General features: G+C 37.5%; 1 protein-coding gene across 4 annotated transcripts in view; it reads left to right on the top strand.

Annotated features, from left to right (window-relative positions):
- Nucleotides 1-22,500, top strand: part of LOC136851406 (proto-oncogene tyrosine-protein kinase receptor Ret-like) — a 301,062-nt gene that overhangs the window by 215,284 nt on the left and 63,278 nt on the right. For all 4 annotated transcript variants that reach the window (XM_067125487.1, XM_067125486.1, XM_067125485.1 and 1 more), the window contains exon 4: nucleotides 2,397-2,530. In XM_067125487.1, coding sequence (XP_066981588.1) covers nucleotides 2,397-2,530 — 134 coding nt within the window. The remainder of the gene's footprint in view (nucleotides 1-2,396; nucleotides 2,531-22,500) is intronic.

Below are 22,500 nucleotides of genomic sequence, written 5' to 3'. Positions count from 1 at the left end.
GCAGATGTTCACATCAAAACTTGGAATTCGATATTTTAACAAAATAGTGTGCAGACTTCGCATTTATATGAATTGAGTTATGCAGCAAATGTTCTCATGTGCAGACTTCGCATTTATATGAATTGAGTTATGCAGCAAATGTTCTCATGTGCAGACTTCGCATTTATATGAATTGAGTTATGCAGCAAATGTTCTCATGTGCAGACTTGCATTTAAAATTGAGGCAGCAAATGTTCTCGACAGCCTTTGCATTTATATGAATTGAGTTATGCAGCAAATGTTCTCACCAAAATGGGCACTCGACAACCTTCCAAAATACTGAGCAACATCCACCTGTACTGACATGGCGTCAGTCTTCCGCTTCCTTTTACCTCGGCGCAAGATGTCTTTGTTGTCCAAAAACAAAAAGAAGAAGAAGAAGAAGCACGATTCCTAACCCAAAGAAGCACATGTGAGTGATTGACAGAACACTGAAAATAATATCGGGGGGGAAATGATGCGATAATACGAAGCAGGGGAACAAAATCGTTCTTATAATGTTTGCTCCTTCAGTTTTACAGTCCAGTTTATGATAATTAACTGGTAAATACGAAATATAAACGTTAGTTACCCGGGTACAGAATTCAGCTGGAGTGAATTATTAATACTGAAAGACAAACACATCAAGACCGAATGAAATCATATTGATACGTAACTGGTAAATACGCAATATAAACGTGAGTTATCCAGGTAGAAATTCACATGGAGTGAATTAAAGCTTAAGGATAATCAAGTCTAGACAGAACGAAATCACTTACACAGAGAGAGAGAGAGAGAGAGAGAGAGAGAGAGAGAGAGAGAGAGAGAGAGAGAGAGAGAGAGAGTGTAAATCCAGCACGGCAACCAAGAGATGTGAATGGCTGTTGGAAAGAAGTTCGTCAAATTTGGCTTCAGCGGACGATGCGTAGGCTGAGGCAGACATCCAGGACGGATCCCGTAGCCATGGTGACCACAGAGTATACGCCAGGCTCTCTCTCTCTCTCTCTCTCTCTCTCTCTCTCTCTCTCTCTCTACCTAGTGAACGTGATTGCCTTGCCTCCTGTAACTGGCTTGAAATACACGTTCACGAGTTTGGGAATTTTATGTGGCTTTGAGTTTAGTGATATTTCACTCACATCCCACTTGATATTTGGTGAATGTGTGGACCTCATCTCTTCTGCTCGACTTAAAATGACATCTCCTATCCAGAAATCTCCAATTCTATCCAGTGGTTCATATAACGTCAACAACTTTGCAAATCATGAAAAAGAATCGAGACTAATTTAGTAATTGTCACTTGGAAGACTATAAAAAAAGGAAGGAAATATGAAAATAGATTATACTCTGCGGTAAACCAATACGTTGATTATATATATATATATATATATATATATATATATATATATATATATATATATATATATATATATATATATATATATATGTGTTTGTGTATTTGTATAGATGAGTGGTGTATGTGTTCGCACGCGTATGTGTGTATGTGGCTTGTTTTAATTATTTTGACAAGAATGAGTGCATAACTTAACAAGCAACACCTGGTAATCTATCACTTTAGCTTTAAGAGTTTTGCCACAAATGGCAAGATTCAAACTACTTTACTTGTAATAGCTTTCATGGGTAAAAATATTTTATTTGTGGAATATTCATTTCACATTTTGCAATTGGTTTTCCTTTGAAAGTGTATAATTCTAGGGTACGTATGTTATTTCTGCCTGAATGGTTTCATTGTCAACGTCTGGCAACAGTTGGGTATTTGTCTTTTTCACCTTTCCACTTCTGTTATGCCGTCGATCCACCTTTTCACTCCACCTTTTCATTCCTGTTATGCCGTCGATCCACCTTTTCACTCCTGTTATGCCGTCGATACACCTTTTCAGTCCACGTTTTCACTCCTGTTATGCCGTTCATCTACCTTTTCGTTCCACTTTTTCACTCCTGTTAAGCCGTCGATCCACCTTTTCACTCCACGTTTTCAATCCTGTTATGTTGTCGATCTACCTTTTCACTCCTGTTATGCCATCGATCCACCTTTCGCTCCACCTTTTCACTCCACCTTTTCACTCCTGTTATGCCGTCGATCCACCTTTTCGCTCCACATTTTCACTCCTGTTATGCCGTCGATCCACCTTCTCACTCCACCTTTTCTCTCCTGTTATGGCGTCAATCCACCTTTTCCCTCATGTTATGCTGTCGATCCACCTCTTCACTCCTGTTATGCCATCGATCCACCTTTTCATTCCCACCTTTTCACTCCTGTTGTGCCGTCGATCCACCTTTTCACTCCTGTCACGCCGTCGAAGACTGGCAACAATCGCTCGCATATTTCCCCTCTTTAATTGTCGTCTCTGCCCCGACAGGTAACAACCGGATCGAGGTCAACATCGGCCCAGAAGGAACGCAGCTGAACGACCGAAAATACGAGAGAAGGGACAATATTATCACCGTGAGGGTCGTCGTTCTAGACGCGTTCAGATGTCGGCAGATCAGAAAGGTAAGGCGAACAATATATAAAAATTTCTTTCAAGTCGAGCCTCTTCCCCGAATTCATCGCTGCACGTTGGGGAGTGACTTTGACTTGATTGTGGCATCTTGATCGATGTCGTGAGTCGATCTGGAATGTTATTTGGACATTAATGTCCTTAATGTCTTCACGAGATAAATAGAGCTGTCTATTTTTGTTCTCCTCTTAAAGCTTGAGGATTCTATGTTATGGGCATCTCAAAAATGAACAAAAATAACTTCTGAAAATGGGTATAAGCCTGTGTTTAAAAATTGATATTCCTTTGTTTATCTGATGTCAGAAAGCAACTTCAACGAGGGGCGAGAACTGCAAAAAAAAAAAAAATAAATAAAAAAAAAATTGATGTAGTCAATAAATATAACTCATATGAAAATGATAGCAAGAAATTTTTATTTTTATTTTTAGTATATAACAAGTTTGTAGGACACATTTAATATAAGAAAATGCTACGAAATTACGAATACATATATATATATATATATATATATATATATATATATATATATATATATTAGACTATAACGTTAATGTTTAGGTGTTTATGAACAAATGACTCGTTAAACGTTGGCACATTCTTTTAGTGCTTCGGGAAACGTCATGACTTTTGAGAAACTCTACGTTATTGTCTATCCAGGTTTAACTTCCTGTCGCTTACGAATGTCCCTGAATGAAAAGTATATTGAAATTTCTTGCACAACGGATGTAAAATAATATGGGAATTGTATCATAACATTGTAATTTAGGTTTATGTTTAAAATACATATATATATATATATATATATATATATATATATATATATATATATATATATATATATACATATTATATATATATATATTAATACATATACACATATATAATTATATAATTATAAATTATATATATATATATACATATATATATATATATATATATATATATATATATATATATATATATATATATATATATATATATATATATATATATATATATATATTGTATATTGTAATGTGTGTGTGTATATTTCTGAAAATACGCTTTACGTCCTGCGTTTAGAAAATGGCTGTGGGATTTTCCGTTTTTCTAAATGATCGTAATCTTTTGTATTTTAATTTTGGTATTCTGAGGTATTAAGCAAGCTTAATACTGGTTATCTTTAAAACGTACCTATACATATACTTACAGAGAGAGAGAGAGAGAGAGAGAGAGAGAGAGAGAGAGAGAGAGAGAGAGAGAGAGAGAGAGAGAGAGAAAGAGATTCAGTAACTTGGGAAAGGTTGAATGAGTTCATTGACATTATCGTTAGTTTAAAGTTCAGGAGATATTACTGAAGCTTTAATATTTTATGTGAGTTTACTGAGTAGGAAATGTATGAGTTAATTAACAAGACGTCATCACATTTAAAATAATAATTAATGAGATTTGGTGTCGTGTGAAGATTAAGATCAGACGTCAATCTCCTCTTTTAATTCTCTGACAGGAATTGAACATATGATTTCAAGAAACATTAATATACCACCGTAAATATTTTTACACACGAATAATGACGGTGATCAGCCAACTTATGTAATATGATTAGTGTGGTCTTAGTAATCAAGTCACTAATTAGCAAAATTAAAGAACTTAATTATTCATATGATCAAATATATCTGGAAAATATTAAACGCTTACTGAAATCAGAAGATATTGAACGTTTTCTTGAAATTGTAAGGTGATTTGTACTGATCATAGGCACAGGAACAGTAGAGAAGGAATGAGTCATAATATTAGCAAAAGCTTCAGATGGTAATGTTCAAAGTCTTAAGTAATAATCTCTCTACTCAAAGGAAGGGGTTTCTCCACCATTCATGGGTGATGCCCAAATCGTCCGCTTTTGTATATAAGGGAATTTATCTTTCTCCGGAAGTTTACTCGAATAATTATTGGTTTGAACGACTTCCGCAATATCTTTAATATCCGCTGAGATAAGATGTCTTGAATAATTTATGGGCATAAGGTATTTTTGTGTATATGATTCTTCCAAATAATAAAACGGTCATTTTTAAAGTTTGGAGAGAGGTTATTCATTATCGTTTATCACTTAATTGAGAGATAAGCCCTTTCAATCTATTCCTTTTCAAGGCAGACAAATGAATAGCGAGGAATATTCTGGTAAATCAGGCAAGGGAAGGGAAAACATTTCTCTTATTCCCTTTTACGTTTAGGAAAACAAAATATTCACGAATAAATATTTTGTTTTCCTACTTATGGCCATTGATGCATTCATTGAAACTGTGCTTTTTTTAGTTGATATTCTCTTCTTTTGTGCATTGAAATACTGCAAAACATTTTAAGTATTATACTGGAGTATTCCCATAACGATGTTTTTCTAGCTTACCGCTGGGTAAAGGTACCATTGAGCATTGAATATAATACCTACCTTGGAAATACGCAATAAAGAAAAAAATATGGTTTGGAAATAGTATCCATTGCATTGTAATTCAGTTTATCCATGGCAATAATTATCGAGAGTGCTATTCTGTGAAAAGGCGTTTTAATATTTTCGACGATAAGCTTTGGAAAATGAATTATAATATTTGGCAATGGCATCCGTTTGAAATTTAATCACACATTTTGCGTAATGCGACGCCCATGAAAAACCTGCCCATGCTTATGAAATATGGCGCAGTATGTTGTTAGTTTTTTTTTTTATCCCGTAAGCGGGTAGTGCCGTCAGTGCACCTCACGTGGTGCACTGTATGCATTAATCAAGGGTCTTTGCAGCGTCCCTTCGGCCCCTAGCCGCAACCTCTTTCATTCCTTTGACTATACCTCCGTTCACATTCTCTTTCTTCCATCTGACTTTCCAACCTCTCGAACAGATCTTTCTTGGTGCAGCCGCGAGGTTTTCCTCCTGTTACACCTTTCAGACCTTCTTCCTGTCAGATTCGCTTTCAGCGCTGAGTGACCTCATAAGTCCCAGCGCTGGGCCTTTGGCCTAAATTCTGTATTCTATTCTATTACGTTTTTCAGAAAACAAACCACGTAATCGTAAGGGATTTATAGAGGATATCTTTGTGTCTCATAGGGAATTGCTGCTGGGACTTACGAGGTCATTCAGCGCTGAAGAGGAAACTGGCAGTGAGAAGGTTTGAAAGGCGTAACAGGAGGAAAACCTCGAAGCAGTTGCACTAAGAAACAACTGTTAGAGAGGGTGGAAAGTCAGATGGAAGAAAGAGAATATGAACGGAGGTACAGTCAAGGGAATGAAAGGGGTTGCAGTTAGGGGCCGAAGGGACGCTGCAAAGAACCTTAAGTAATGCCTACAGTGCGCCGCAGTAGGCGCACTGATTGCATACCCCCCTACGGGGTGCAAATGAAATTAAAATCATTGCTTGATCATATCAGGCAATTGAAAGCTAACCATTTTTTCGCGTAATTACTTCACAAAAGTGGCGAGTGTCAATTGTTTGCGTAATAGACTAAGCCTAGATTTCTTTCTGACATAGAATTCATTTTTTTTTCATGAAATTGCTTCAGTAATTTGTTTTTTTTTTTTACTAAGGTTTAATCTCTTCCTTTCTGAAAAGCATTGGAGGCTAAATCCCAAATTCTCAATTTGTTTTTGAAATCATTTATCAATATAGAAATGGTCTTAACCGATGTTATATTTATAGTTTGATTTCATTCAAGTGTTTTAATATTAGATTTCATTCGAGTGTTTGTTAAAATCCCCAATTCTCTATGTGTTTTTGAAAACATTTACGAATATAGAAAGTAGCTTTACCCATGATCCTCCATCTTTCGTTTTAGGTATTTATCTATATGGTATATTTGTAGTTTGATTTCATTCAAGTGTTTTGATATTGATTTCATTAGAGTCTCTATTAAAATCCAGTTTTACGCACTTATATATGTTATATTTATAGATTGATTTCATTCAAGTGTCTATTAAAACTAACTTTTTGTTAACTTTATAAAGATTTACTTTTTGTATATATATATATATATATATATATATATATATATATATATATATATATATATATATATATATATATATATATATATATATAATCTATGCATTTCACAAACCTTTAGTTAGCTTTGAATTTATGTGTAATTTCAAAGCAACCTAAAAATGAGTTAAATAGTGAGATAGTCATTGCTAAATGTGATTAAAAAAGCGACTGCTTTAGAGTTGAAACATAGGCAATGAATTATGTAGATTGACAAATAGTAGTAAATACGTTGAAGTGCCAAAAAGCCAAAGTATAGATAGATATATAGATAGATAGATAGAAATTATATAAATAAATAAGACGGTCATGTATACTGCATACTAAAATAATATTATCTATCTATATTTCTATCTATCTCTGTGCCAACTTGCGTGCATTTAATGTTATTATTATTATTATTATTATTATTATTATTATTATTATTATTATTATTATTATTATTATTATTATTATTATTTCGAAGACGAACACTATTCTTGTGGAACAAGGCCAGTGGGGCTATTGACTTTTAACCACAGAATTATTATTATTATTATTATTATTATTATTATTATTATTATTATTATTATTATTATTATTATTCCGAAGATGATCACTATTCATATGGAACAAGACCACCATCAGAGGGCCATTGACCTGAAATTCAAGCTTCCAAAGAATATTATGGTGTCCACTCGAAAGAGGTAAAAAGAGGTAATGGGAAATATAGAAAGTTATTAGAAAATGAGATAAATTAACAGATTAAATAAATCAATTTTCAAGTAATATATTAAAATACAGGTTGAATTATATTAGAGTCGTTTTGTACTAATTCTTAGCCCCGGAGGGGGTTAGTTAGGAGGTGCACTGTAGGCATTGCTTAAGGTTCTTTGCAGCGTCCCTTCGGCCCGTAGCTGCAACCCCTTTCATCCCTTTTACTGTACCTCCGTTGATATTCTCTTTCTTCCACTTGACTTTCCTATGTCTCCTAACAGTTATTTCGCAGTGCAACTGCGAGGTTTTCCTCCCGTTACACCTGTCAGGCCTCCTTTACTCTCAATTTCCCTTTCAGCGCTCTAAACCTTGTCTTCCTTCCTGTCCTAATAATTCACAGAAACATTTTGAAGAAAGTCACGCGAGCGCTACCGAAAGAAGAAAATCGGCAACCAGATTCACCAAGGAAGAAAGTTCTAGTCCTGGGAAACTTCCCCCCCCCCTCCATCAAAGCTCCGTGCTTGAAACTTCACCTCGACTCGATCCCATGCTTTTGTGCCTGCGCTTTGATTTGCGACCGCAGAAGCGGGGGGGAAATGGGATGGGTGAGTGTGAGTGGGGGAAATAAGGAGAGACCGGGAATGAAGGAATAAGGGAAGGAGAAGATACGGTGATGGGAAGGGTAAATTAGAATGCGGGAAAAGAGAGAGGGAAAAAGAAATGGATGTGATTGTGAGCGCTGATGAAGTGATAAAGAAAGGAATGTCAAAATTTAAATTGTGACGATGATGATAATTCGCAGATATATATATATATATAAAGAGAGAGAGAGAGAGAGAGAGAGAGAGAGAGAGAGAGAGAGAGAGAGAGAGAGAGAGAGAGATCCATTAACACAACAGATACGTTTTATTCCTTACACCGGTAAAATAGATAATAACTAAATGATTTTATTAGAGAGAGAGAGAGAATTAATGAATACATTTATTCCTAACACCAGTACAATGTATAAAAACTACAAAAAACTGTTGGAGAGAGAGAGAGAGAGAGAGAGAGAGAGAGAGAGAGAGAGAGAGAGAGAGAGAGAGAGAGAGAGAGAGAGAGAGACCCATTAACACGCTTAATAGGCACGTTTATTCCTTACACCAGTAAAATATATAACTAAATGATTTCATTAGAGAGAGAGAGAGAGAGAGAGAGAGAGAGAGAGAGAGAGAGAGAGAGAGAGAGAGAGAGAGAGAGAGAGATTCACACAATAGATATGTTCATTCCTAACACCAATAAAATATATCACTAAACAAATTTCTTAGAGAGAGAGAGAGAGAGAGAGAGAGAGAGAGAGAGAGAGAGAGAGAGAGAGAGAGAGAGAGAGAGAGAATATGTTTATAAACGTCGTTGGTTTATATATCCTAATGAAGCGGGTAAGACTGAGGTTCGAATTATAGCCACTAATACGCACTCTGTAATTGACAGTCAATATTCCCCCGGTTCAAGTGACGGCGAGGAGCAAACGCGGCTGTTGGCAGGAGGTGATTGGGTTATTAACAATCAGTTTCAGACTGGATTTTATAAATTTTAAATTTAAACTTCAAATTTTTATTTTAATCCGCATATGTTTCAAGGCTTTGTGTACACGGCAAGTGGTCTGATTTAAAATTTTTATGTTGTGCGTTGCTTTTTTGTTTAAACTTGTACTTAACTGGATTTTAAATTTTAAATTTAATTCCAAATTTTTATATTAATTCTCATCTGTTTCAAGGCTGTGATGACGCAGTAAGTGACTTAATTTAAAGTGTTTATCATGTGGGCTGCTTAATTATGCTTAGTAATAGTAAGCGATTTTAAATTTTAAATTTAAATTTCAAATTTTTATTACAATCGTCATGTAATTCAAGGCTTTGATGACACAGAATGTGATCTATTTTAAACATTTCTGGTGTGTATGTTACTTAATTATGCTTTAGCAATATTAAGCGATGTTTTTTTCTTGGAAAGGGGTTGATGGGAGGGGCTGACAGAATATCCCCAGCAGATTTCAATGAGGTGTTTTTTCTTGCTTCTCATTGGCTGATGTATTTTTTTTTGGGGGTGGGGGGCGTTTTCTGGTGGAGTCAAGCTTGAATTGCCGCCAATCGAGAACTAGCTTCAAGTATATCGGCTGATGACATTTGGCGCCAGCTTAAAAAAAAAATATATTATTATTATTATTATTGACTTGAAACTCAAGCTTCCAAAGACTTTTGGTGTCCATTCGAAAGGAAAACAAACAAATTAGCCTCAGATATATCGGCTGATGATGTATGAAGACAGCGTAAAAAAAACTGAAGAAAAAACGGACTATAATTCCGATACGAAGAAAATCAAACATATCTAACTACGTTTGATACCAGTGCAGGAACATATGAAAAACAGATGAATATCCCAACTACGGAATTTATTATTATTATTATTATTATTATTATTATTATTATTATTATTATTATTATTATTATTATTATTATATTATTATTAGGAGGTTATTATTATTATTATTATTATTATTATTATTATTATTATTATTATTATTATTATTATTATTATTATACAGAGGTGAATTATTATTATGGAACAAGCCCACTGGGCCATTGACTTTCAACCACAGAATTATTATTATTATTATTATTATTATTATTATTATTATTATTATATAACAGAATTATTATTATTATTATTATTATTATTATTATTATTATTATTATTATTATTGAAGAGATAAGCTATTCAGAGAGAGAGAGAGAGAGAGAGAAGTAGAAGGATCACGAAATGTAGGAATCAGAAACGATTAATGAAGGCGGGAGGAGCAGAAGACTAAGTAAATCAGGATTCAAAATATGAGTCACTGCAAAAATAGGAGTCAGCTTTGCAATTCGCCATCTTCTGGGTCTTCCTTGAACGTTGGGAAACCTTCCGGAAGGGAACGAAAACGATGGGGGAATTAGGGGGGCAAGAGAGAGAAGAGAGATGAGAGGAGAGAGAGAAAGAGAGAGAGAGAGAGAGAGGTGGTTGGTCCAGATGTATATCTTTCACCAAATTAAGCGTCAGTTTGCATTTTGCCACTGCTTGTTTATTTCATATTAAGCTGGTTTTTGCCAGGAAGGAACCCCCTCCCCCCACCTCTGCCCTCCCCCCCCCAAAGGCGAATCGTAACAGTGGTATGGTGTTCAACGATATAGGACACTTGGTATGGACCCAATGACACTGTCAACCAACCACCCGAAGCGTATCCTGTACTAATAATCCTCGCATTAGGTAACAAAGTTTCTCCCGGTATGTTTTCCCCTTGGGATCGGGGGATGGCTAATTTCCATTTTTGCCCCTGGGGGCGAGGTGGGAAACTGCCCCTGGTGATGGCCTGTTTATACGGGAATGGATGAGGCCCAGGAAGGCAGACCATCACTTAACGTCTCACGAATGGATCTGGGCGCATACATTCGACGAATGTGCAAATGCGAGACTGGGGGAATCCGCGAGGGGTAGCCATCTATTAGGACCGAGACACGAAGCATTTCAGATTTAAGTAGTAAATGCGTGACTCAGTGGAAATTCTTTCCTCACAATCCGAGCCCGGTAAACGATCAATACAGTCGGTTTCTCTCTCTCTCTCTCTCTCTCTCTCTCTCTCTCTCTCTCTCTCTCTCTCTCTCTCTCTCTCTCTCTCTCTCTCTCTCTTCAGTGTTGCTCCCACTCCTCGCTTATTTATGATACTGTATTCGTGTATTATGTGCCTATTTTTTCAAATGCCCAAAGTCTTAATTGCCCTGCTTTCATTGTAGTCTGTTCAGTGTGTATATTTTACAGTTTGTTATGAAGACCTGTTACTTTTATCTCTCTCTCTCTCTCTCTCTCTCTCTCTCTCTCTCTCTCTCTCTCTCTCTCTCTCTCTCTCTCTCTCTCCATCGTGAAACTCCACTATTTTATCTTTCAGACCTTTCCTGGATTATCAGTGGCCACCCGCCTTCTCTCTCTCTCTCTCTCTCTCTCTCTCTCTCTCTCTCTCTCTCTCTCTCTCTCTCTCTCTCTCTCTCTCCCCTGAAAATTCACCATTTATCTTCAGACCTTTCCAGTGTTATCAGTGCCCTCTCTCTCTCTCTCTCTCTCTCTCTCTCTCTCTCTCTCTCTCTCTCTCTCTCTCTCTCTCTCTCTCTCTCCTGAAACTCCACCATTTTATTTTTCAGATCTTTCCTTGATTCCAGTCCCATTCCCACTCAATGTTCCCAGTCTGAAGCTCTTGTAACCATCCTCCACGTTATTTCATCAGCTGATATCTCGTCATTCGTTGTAATCCTGAGATGGCTATTTGTCTGTCCGTCCGCACTTTTTCTGTCCGCCCTCAGATCTTGAAAACTACTGAGGCTAGAGGGCTGCAAATTGGTATGTTGATCATCCACCCTCTAATCATCAAGTATACCAAATTGCAGTCCTCTAGCCTTAGTAGTTTTCATTTTATTTAAGGTTAAATTTAGCCATAATAGTGCGTCTGGCACTACTTTAGGTGCCAACACCACAGGCCACCACCGGGCCGTGGCTGAGAGTTTCATATACAGCATGATACGCCGTACCGAAAACTCAATTGCGCCGAAGAAACATCGGCGCATTTTGTAATGGTTTTCTTTTTTCTCGCCTCCTCCTCACGTAGAGTTCTCGGAAATTTAGGGACGGTCGATAAATTTCGATACCTAATTCCGTCTCGCGCCAGAAGAAGAATTTATTTCCCAGAATTTACATCCCTAGAGGAAAAATCCTCACTTAGTTTCAGGGAAAATTCCAGGGAATTTTTTTTTTTCCAAATCAGATATTTTCACTGCGAGGAATTTGATTCAATTTTCGTTCAAGGAAAATTTCGGTCGCTAATTAGCGTGGTTTCCTGGGTAGGTTTTCCTGTTCAGTTCTGATATGCCTCTCTCTCTCTCTCTCTCTCTCTCTCTCTCTCTCTCTCTCTCTCTCTCTCTCTCTCTCTCTCACATATTTTATCTCACATTTCTTTTATAGAATCATTCTGAGGAGCTTGAGATTCATTGTTCTGTTGTAAATGGTGTTGTTCTCTCTCTCTCTCTCTCTCTCTCTCTCACACATATTTTATCTCACATTTCTTCTATAGAATCATTCTGAGGAGCTTGAGATTCATTGTTCTGTTGTAAATGGTGTTGTTCTCTCTCTCTCTCTCTCTCTCTCTCTCTCTCTCTCTCTCTCTCTCTCTCTCTCTCTCTCTCACATATTTTGTCCAACATATCTTCTACAGAATCAGTCTCAGGATCTAGACATTCATTGTTCTGTTGTAACTGGTGTTGTACTCTCTCTCTCTCTCTCTCTCTCTCTCTGCAAAGTATGTCCTCCTATCAGTTTTGTCTACCACTTTCCACACTTTAGAGTGAGGATTATACTCTCGCTCGTGGTAGTGGAATATTTAATCGTTTTTAGATATTTCTTTAACCCTTCAGAGTAAAACCATGCCACAGTCAGGTAGACTGGTTGAATGTTAAGGTAAACAACACAAAATAATGCCAGTATTTACTTAAATCGTACTGTAAGAAATAGTAATATATAAAAAAAATCTTGACAAAAATATCATGCACACAACATTTATTTAATACACACATTTGTATAAATATCCACTGAATGGAGCAAATTCTATATGAACTGATCCCCGTAGGTGGGTAGTGCCGTCAGTGCAACCTCGCGGGGTGCACTGTAGGCATTACTAAAGGTTCTTTGCAGCGTCCCTTCGGACCCTAGCTGCAACCCCTTGCATTCCTTTTACTGTAGCTTCATTCATATTATCTTTTTCCATTTTGCTGTCCACCTTCTCCTAACAATTATTTTATAGTGCAACTGCTTTGAGATTTTCCTCCTGTTACACCTTTCAATCCTTTTTACTGTCAATTTCCTTTCCTGCGCTGAATGACCTCGTAGGTCCCAGTGATTGGCCTTTGGCCTAAAATCTATATTCCATTCCATTCTATAAGAACTGAGGAATCAAATTCTGTATATTGAAAAGAAGTAGGGAATTTTTACCCTTTTTTTTAAACAAATATTTTAACGTTATTTAGAGAGGGAAGGCTATTCCAGAGTCAACAGGTATCAGTAGCTGACTTGTATACGGAAGCGAAGAGCTATTCTCGGATTTCCTTCGGAGGTTGCATTAACGGGCGGCTGTACCTGAGGGAAACAAAAAAAAAAAAAAAAAAAAAAAAAAAAAATCGCCGAAGTTTCTTCGGCGCAATCGAATTTTCTGTACAGCGTATAATCAAGGCCACCGAAAACGGATCTATCTTTCGTTGGTCTCGGTATAATGCTATATGAGCCGCCGCCCGTGAAACTTTAACCATGGCCCGGTGGTGGCTTGTCCTACATCGTTGCCAGATGCACGATTATGGCTAAATTTAACCTTAAATTAAATCAAAACTACTGAGGCTAGAGGGCTGCAATTTGATATGTTTGATGATTGGAGGGTGGACGATCAACATACTAATTCGCAACCCTCTAGCCTCAGTAGTTTTTAAGAAAGCTAAAAACCCGACGTTTTCCCGAGCATCTTCCTGACGTGGTAAAAAGAACTATATTGGGAAATTGACCTTTGCATGTTTCTGCGAATTTCGTAAAAAGCTGGAATTTGAAATTTTCATGGAACTTTACCTAAGGGATCTTGAGGTCAGAAGGTCTGATCTCTGATCATTAGATTACCTATAGCTAATTATCTACTGATACGATCATATGATGACCTATAGCTGATTACTTACTTATACGGTCATACAATGACCTATAGCTAATCATCTACTTGAACGATCATATGATGACCTATAGCTAATTGTCTACGTATACGATCATATGATGACCTATAGCTAATTATCTATACGATCATATGATGTCCTGTAGCTAATTATCTACTTAAACGATCACATGATGACCTATAGCTAATTATCTATTTAAACGATCATACGATGACCTTTAGCTAATTATCTACTCATACGATCATATGATGACCTATAGCTAATTATCTACTTAAACGATCATATTGTGACCCATAGCTAATTATCTGATTATACGATCATACGATGACCTGTAGCTAACTATCTACTTATACGATCATACGATGACCTGTAGCTAATTATCTCTTTAAACGATCTTATACGATGAACTATAGTTAATTATCTACTTAGACGATCACATGATGACCAACAGCTAATTATCTACTTATACGATCATATGATGACCTATAGCTAATTGTCTATACGATCATATGATGACCTGTAGCTAATTGTCTATATGATCACATGATGACCTATAGCTAATTGTCTATACGATCATATGATGACCTATAGCTAATTGTCTATACGATCATATGATGACCTATAGCTAATTGCCTATACAATCATATGATGACCTATAGCTAATTGTCTATACGATCATATGATGACCTATAGCTAATTGTCTATACGATCATATGATGACCTGTAGCTAATTGTCTATACGATCATATGATGACCTATAGCTAATTATCCACTCATCCGAATTCCAGACTGAAGTTACTCATTTCTCTTGTATAAAATCCAGCTTAATTAAGGAACATAAGCTCATTCATAAGGCAGCCATTTCAGTGACATTGTCTTCAATCCGTTTGCTTATCGACCGCCTTGTATTTCAGGTAAGCTGGGTAAGTCCTTTCCATAATACTGAAAAGGAGAGAGAGAGAGAGAGAGAGAGAGAGAGAGAGAGAGAGAGAGAGAGAGAGAGAGAGAGAGAGAGAGAGAGAGTCTGTCTCTCTTTTCCTTCATCCCCAATCCTTCTCTCCTGACTGTGGGACCCAGTTGCTATGGATGTGGCACCACTGGCTTGGGGGCCGAGACGTGGCAACGCTGCAAGTCTTCTTCCATGAATGAGACTGGCGTAACGTAGGCGTTTTAGGGGGTGGGGAGTTTGGGGGGGGGCCTTGGAGTGGGGAGGGGTGTTTGGGAGAGGGTGAGAGCCTGGAGATTGAGAATGACGGGAGTTGAAATATTGGGGTTGATAGGAAGGAAAGAAGTAAGAATGACTAAAAATGGACGAGGAGGGCCCTCAGAGAGAGAGAGAGAGAGAGAGAGAGAGAGAGAGAGCGAGAGAGAGAGAGAGAGAGAGAGAGAGCGAGAGAGAGAGAGAGAGAGAGAGAGAGAGAGAGAGAGAGAGAGAAAGGGGGGGAGGTTTGAAAGTGGAGAAGGGTTCAGAATACAGAGAGAGAGAGAGAGAGAGAGGGAGGTTTGAGTGGAAGGGTTCAGAGAGAGTGGAGAGAGAGAGAGAGAGAGAGAGAGAGAGAGAGAGAGAGAGAGAGGAGTTTGAAAGCGGAGAAGGGTTCAATATATGCATATATATATATATATATATATATATATATATATATATATATATATATATATATATATATATATATATATATATATATATATATATATAATGTCACATACGAGCACTTTTGTCAACAACAGGATCAGTCAGCAACTTTGTCGATGGTGTTTACGTCGTAGGCGCAAAAAAAGGGACCAAAACAAAAACATCCTAGAACATCTGTGGAGGTCACATTTCATGCACAGTCGGGAAAACGTAGCCAATACGGATGTTGGTAACTGATCAATATCGACCTTTGAAACCTGAGTGAAAACCAAAAATTGGGAAACTAATATTTTCAGCAGCGCGTACAATTTCGGAGCGTCATTCTTGGTCCTTCTTCAGTATGGAGATATTATTATTATTATTATTATTATTATTATTATTATTATTATTATTATTATTATTATTATTATTATTATCTCAGTCATCCTATCTGACTGGGTGGTTTTATAGCGTGGAGTTCCGGTTAAGCTTCCTGCCTCCTTAGAGTCCATCACTTTTTTCACTATGTGCGCCATTCTCAGTAGCACACTCTTCTGCATGAGTCCTGGAGCTACTTCGGCATCTAGTTTTTCCAGAATCCTTCAGGATCTTGGGATCGTGCCTAGTGTTCCTATGATTATGGGTACAATTTCCACTGGCATATCCCATATCCTTCTTATTTCGACTTTCAGGTCTTGGTACTTATCAATTTATTATTATTATTATTATTATTATTATTATTATTATTATTATTATTATTATTATTATTATTATTGTGCTTCACGGTGGCCACTGACGAAAGAAGTCTAAAGAGAAGGTAATGAACGACACAGCAAGAGGAGATCAGATATTAGAAAACAAAACAGATAAATTAACGAATTAATGAACAAATAAAAAATGTGAGTAAAATATTAAAATACAAGTTGAGCTGGAGTTGTGTTTTGATGTTTCCGAAACCGTAAATACTTCTGAATATATTTGTTCTACAGTTTTAGTTTTCTGTAAAAAAGAACTATTGAGATGGCTATTTGTCTGTCCGTCCGCACTTTTTCTGTCCGCCCTCAGATCTTAAAAACTACTGAGGCTAGAGGGCTGCAAATTGGTATATTGATCATCCACCCTCCAGTCATCAAACATACCAAATTGCAGCCCTCTAGCCTCAGTAGTTTTCATTTTATTCAAGGTTAAAGTTAGCCATGATCGTGCGTCTGGCACCTCTTTAGGTGCCAGCAACACAGGCCACCACTGGGCCGTGACTGAAAGTTTCATGGACCGTGGCTGAGAGTTTCACACAGCATTATACGCTGTACAGAAAACTCGATTGCGCCGAAGACACCTCGGCGCATTATTTACTTGTTTAGTCCTTTCATTACAGAAGTGATCGACGCTTTTAACTCCGATTTCAGTATTTCTTTATTGCCTACATAATTGCTTACCTTTTTTTTTTTTTTTATCCGGAATCGACCCTTTTCCAAACAGTGTTATGATGGAATGGTGCGAAAAAATAATGACGAAATGCTGCAAACTGCTACGACGAATAGGAAACAAATGGTATTCTTTAGCTTCTGTTGAAAAAAAAAAACTTTCGTATTCTTCAACTTACTTGACTACCGAAATTAAGGAATTCCGCTTTAATTGCATTGTTGCAACAAATGATAAAGAAAGGATTGTTTTCGTTAAGTTTCAGTTGCATCATGTCAACCAGCTGGTCCAGTGGCAGATTAGGAAAACGGTATAATTGATAAAGAGCAGGCAGACATTAAGAAACCGAAATGCTAAAAAGTCCAGTAGCAGAATTAGGAAACGGTACATGTCTACAATTAAAAGCATTGTTAAGGAAACGGGTGCAAAAAGTCCAGGCAGGACATTAAGGGAATCACTTGAAACAGTCCAGTAGTAGGACGAATGAATATTATGGTTTTCTTGTTTCATCTTGACAGTTGCTAAAAAGTCCAGTGGCAGACATTAAGGAAACGGTACAATGCTAAACAGTCCAGTGGCAGACATTAAGGAAGTGAAACAGGTATTAATTGAAACGGTACAATGCTAAAATGTCCAGTGGCAGACATTAAGGAAAACGGTAAAAGTCCAGTGGCAGACGTTTGAAACGGTACAGTGCTAAAAGTCCAGTGGCAGACGTTAAGGAAACGGTACAATGCTAAAAAGTCCAGTGGCAGAGGAAAATTACAATGCTAAAACAGTGGCAGACATTGAACGGTAATTTAAAAAGTCCAGGGCAGGTTATTGTACAGTGCTAAAAAGTCCAGTGGCAGACATTAAGGGGAAATGGTACAATGCTAAAAAGTCCAGTAGCAGAGATTAGGAAACGGTACAATGCTAAAAAGTCCAGGGGCCAGATTAGGGAAACGGTACAATGCTAAAAAGTCCAGTGGCAGACATTAAGGAAACGGTACAATGCTAAAAAGTCCAGTGGCAGACGTTATGAAACGGTGTTAATGCTAAAAAGTCCAGTGGGCAGTATTAGGGAAACGGCTAAAAAGTCCAGTGGCAGACATTAAGGAAACGGTACAATGCTAAAAAGTCCAGTGGCAGACATTAAGGAAACGGTACAATGCTAAAAAGTCCAGTGGCAGACATTAAGGAAACGGTACAATGCTAAAAAGTCCAGTGGCAGACGTTAAGGAAACGGTGCAGTGCTAAAAAGTCCAGGGTAGGTATTAAGGAAACGGTACAATGCTAAAAAGTCCAGTAGCAGAGATTAGGGAAACGGTACAGTGCTAAAAAGTCCAGTGGCAGACATTAAGGAAACGGTACAATGCTAAACAGTCCAGTGGCAGACGTTAAGAAAACAGTGCAATGCTAAAAATTCCAGTGGCAGACATTAAGGAAACGGTACCAGGATAAAAAGCACAGTGGCAGACGTTCAGGAAAAGGTACAGTACAATGCTAAAAAGCCCAGTGGCAGACATTAAGGAAACGGTACAATGCTAAAAAGGAAACGGTACAAATAAAACCCCCAGAAAAGAATGTTCGAATATTAACAATTGATTCATAACGCAACTATGAGGTTTTCCTCGTGTCACACCTTCCAAACCCTTTACTGTCAATTTCCGTTTCAGTGCCGAATGACCTCGTAAGTCCCAGTGCTTGGCCTTTGGCCTAAATTCTATATTCTAATGCTCTAAACTACAGTAGTTAGATCAAGAAAGGACTCGTAATTACTTAGCTGTTTCCCGCAGGGGCCATTTCTGTCAGAATGGGTGTCGATGTGAATAGGTTATGGCTATGTGCTCTGTAAACCTGCCAGAGTTTTGTTAAGTAATAATTGTAATTATTGAGAATTACTGAATATAAGCTACAGACTGATTGATTGATTGACTGATTGTGGCTGCTAAAACTGGCGTCACAACGGATCAGTAGGAAACCGACTGTAAATAGCACTTGAATTGCGGTAAGTGTCGATGCATTCTGAAAGGCATTCTGAAAAATACGGTATTACATTAATTATTCTTGAGTTTTCAGGGCACACTTATTCTGAATGTAATTGTGACGCAAGCCTGAACGAACTGGTAGTTTTCCTTTAAGCTCAGTGTTATTCTAAATGTGATTATTATGCCAGGCTGAATGAACAGACATTTTTCTCTTTAAGCAAAAGTACATTGTTGCATTCGGACCTGTCAGTGAATGGATGACAGGAAATCGAGGAGAGAGAGAGAGAGAGAGAGAGAGAGAGAGAGAGAGAGAGAGAGAGAGAGAAAGGAGGAAAGAGAGAGAGGAATGAGAGAAAGAGAGAGAGGAGAGAGAGAAAGAGAGAGAGAGAAAGGAGGAATGAGAAAGAGAAAGAGAGAGAGAAAGGCGGAATGAGAGAGAGAAAGAGAGAGAGAGAAAGGAGGAATAAGAGAAAGAGAGAGAGAGAGAGAGCGACAGATTTCCCCTCGTGTGTTTGTGGAGCGTTCTGTTGCAAGGCTATACTCTGCACCGGCGCAGCAGCTGTGGCAGTGCGCTGCTGCTGCTGCTGTGCTGTTCTGCAGCTCTGCTGCCCTGAGCAGATGTTTTAAAGGCAAGTTGCCAAAGGATTTCCTCTCATAATCGAGTCTTGTAGGTCTGGGTTACCGATAAACATTGGCAGTTCGGAATCTGGCGCTGGGTATTTTCCGACGCGTTCGAAAAAACCCCAGATTTTGATTCGTCTTTTTTTTCTTCTCTTTTCTTCTCTCGTTCTGTGATGGGAAGTGTTGAGATTGATCGAGTTTCGGCTGAGGTTTGTTTAAGCGTCCTGTTGATGGCTTCACTGATTTTGTCTCTCTCTCTCTCTCTCTCTCTCTCTCTCTCTCTCTCTCTCTCTCTCTCTCTCTCTCTGAAAGTGTGTGTGTATATATATGTATAGATATATATATATATATATATATATATATATATATATATATATATATATATTATGTATGTATATATATGTATATAATGTATATATATATATATACATATACATATACACACACACACACACACACACACACATATATATATATATATATATATATATATATATATATATATATATATATATATATCTATATATATACACACACAGTATGTGTGTGTGTAATCTATAAACCTATCGAAACATGATTTATGTCAGTATTCGATTGAAAGAAAGATGACACGCAGAGAAAAAAAAAAACCCACCAGAATACCCTTATGATTTACTACAGGAATAGACACCCCACCATCAAGCTATTTACAGACTACAGTTGGAGGAAATATTTGCTCATTTTTCCCCATTGAAGGCGGCAGCTCTCACAGAGAGAGAGAGAGAGAGAGAGAGAGAGAGAGAGAGAGAGAGAGAGAGAGAGAGAGAGAGAGAGAGAGAGAGAGAGAGAGAGATATTGTGCTACTGATCCGTTGAACAGCATCACCAATAAGCAATAAATGTGCCTTGCTGTCGAACTACTGAGAATGTCGTGATATACTCCCATTTTTATGTATTTATTTATTTATTTTTTAATTTATCAGTTTAATTTCAAGTCAGTGGCCCCTTAGGTGGGTTTGTTGCGTATGAGTAGGGTTCATCTTCTGAACAGTAATAATAATAATAATAATGTGTAATAAAAATCCACAATTATATAGTAAATATATTACTATTACATAGTAAATATATTACATAGTAATATGCTCACTATATAATTGTGGATTTTTATTACACAGATTTTTTTTTCACGAAATTGTGAATCTCTTAGCAATAATAATAATAATAATAATAATAATAATAATAATAATAATAATAATAATAATAATAATAATAATAATAATAGTTGTATTTTGGACTCACTTTCAAGTATTTTAAGTAAAAAAAATCTTTGTCTCTTCAATATACTTTCTCAATCATGTCACAGATTTTGCCTAAAGCTTTTCACGTGCCAATGATTTTCTTATGCTGAAAAAACCCGTATATATATTTGGTGACTTTTACACCTCGTCAGACATGAAGAATCTACATGTTTTCATTTGTATTCTACTGGAGTAATAAACTGAAAAGTTTTTGGGGCCATTTTGGAATTTTTTCGTTCACCACTGCATCTAAACACTCCCAGCGAACTAGACAACGTAAAGCCAGATTCACATTATATAACATCACGTCACGTCAAAGTACGTGAGAATTTCCCACATGTCATCAAATGGACTTGTTCACATCATCACGTCACGTCACCATCAAGCACCCGGCATCCACCGTCACATCACGACGCGTTTTCTTGGAAGGAATATTTTGACGCGACGTGACGGTGCTTATGTGAATCAATCTTAATTCAGTTCTTAGAGGCGATATTGACACTAATCAGGATAATTTGCCAATAGTGACTAATTTGGGGGTTACACATCGTGGTCTTATGCGGTGCACTGTACGCATTACTTGAGGATCTTTGCAGCGTCCTTCCGGCCCCTAGCTGCAACCCCTTTCATTCCTTTTACTGTACCTCTGCTCGTATTCTCTTTCTTCCATCTCACTTCTTCACTTTCTCCTGACGACTGTTTGGAAAGTGCAACTGCTTTGAGGTTTTCCTCCCGTTACACCTGTCAAACCTTTGTACTGTCAATTTGCGTTTCGGCACTGAATGACCTCATAGGTCCCAGCGGTTGTCCTTTTGCCTAAATTCTATATTCTGTTTTATTCTGTTCTGGTTAACTAAAGACAGTAACAGTTTCGAAAATTCTCTCTGCAGGTATTTAATGACATCTACGTGCAGCAAAAATGCTGTCGACGAATATATATCATCTAAGTGCAGCAAAAATGCTGTCGATGAATATTTAATATCATCTACGTGCAGCAAAAATGCTGTCGATGAATATTTAATATCATCTACGTGCAGCAAAAATGCTGTCGACAAACATATATCATCTACGTGCAGCAGTACTTGAGTGACATCTATTACCAAAAAACCTTTTTAGTTTTCTGTAAAAGAAAACTATTTTGCCGGCTTTGTCTGTCCGTCCGCCCTCAGATCTCAAAAACTACCAAGGCTATCGGGCTGCAAATTGGTGTGTTAATCATCCACCCTCCAGTCATCAAACATACCAAATTGCAGCCCTCTAGCCCAGCAGTTTTTATTTTATTTAAGGTTATAGTTACCCATGATCTCACTTCTGGCAGTGCTATAGGTACCAACAACACATGCCACCACCGGACCGTGGCTGAGTTTCGTGGGCCGCGGGTAAGAGTTTCATGGGCCGTGGCTGAGGCCACCACCGGACAGAAAACTCGATTGCGCCGAAGTTTCTTCGGCGCAATTTTTACTTGTTTTATAAAATCTTCAATTCCCTTTGCGAGGCATTCCGAGTGACCGTGGCTAAGAGTTTCATGGGCCGTGGCTGAGGCCATCACCCAGGATTGCGCCGAAAACTCGAGGCATGCCGAAGAAGAGTTTCATGGG

Source organism: Macrobrachium rosenbergii, chromosome 23 (genome assembly GCF_040412425.1).
Source record: "Macrobrachium rosenbergii isolate ZJJX-2024 chromosome 23, ASM4041242v1, whole genome shotgun sequence".
Taxonomy (NCBI): domain Eukaryota; kingdom Metazoa; phylum Arthropoda; class Malacostraca; order Decapoda; family Palaemonidae; genus Macrobrachium; species Macrobrachium rosenbergii.
The sequence above is the reverse complement of the archived record's forward strand: the minus strand, read 5'-3'. Positions and strand labels throughout refer to the sequence as shown.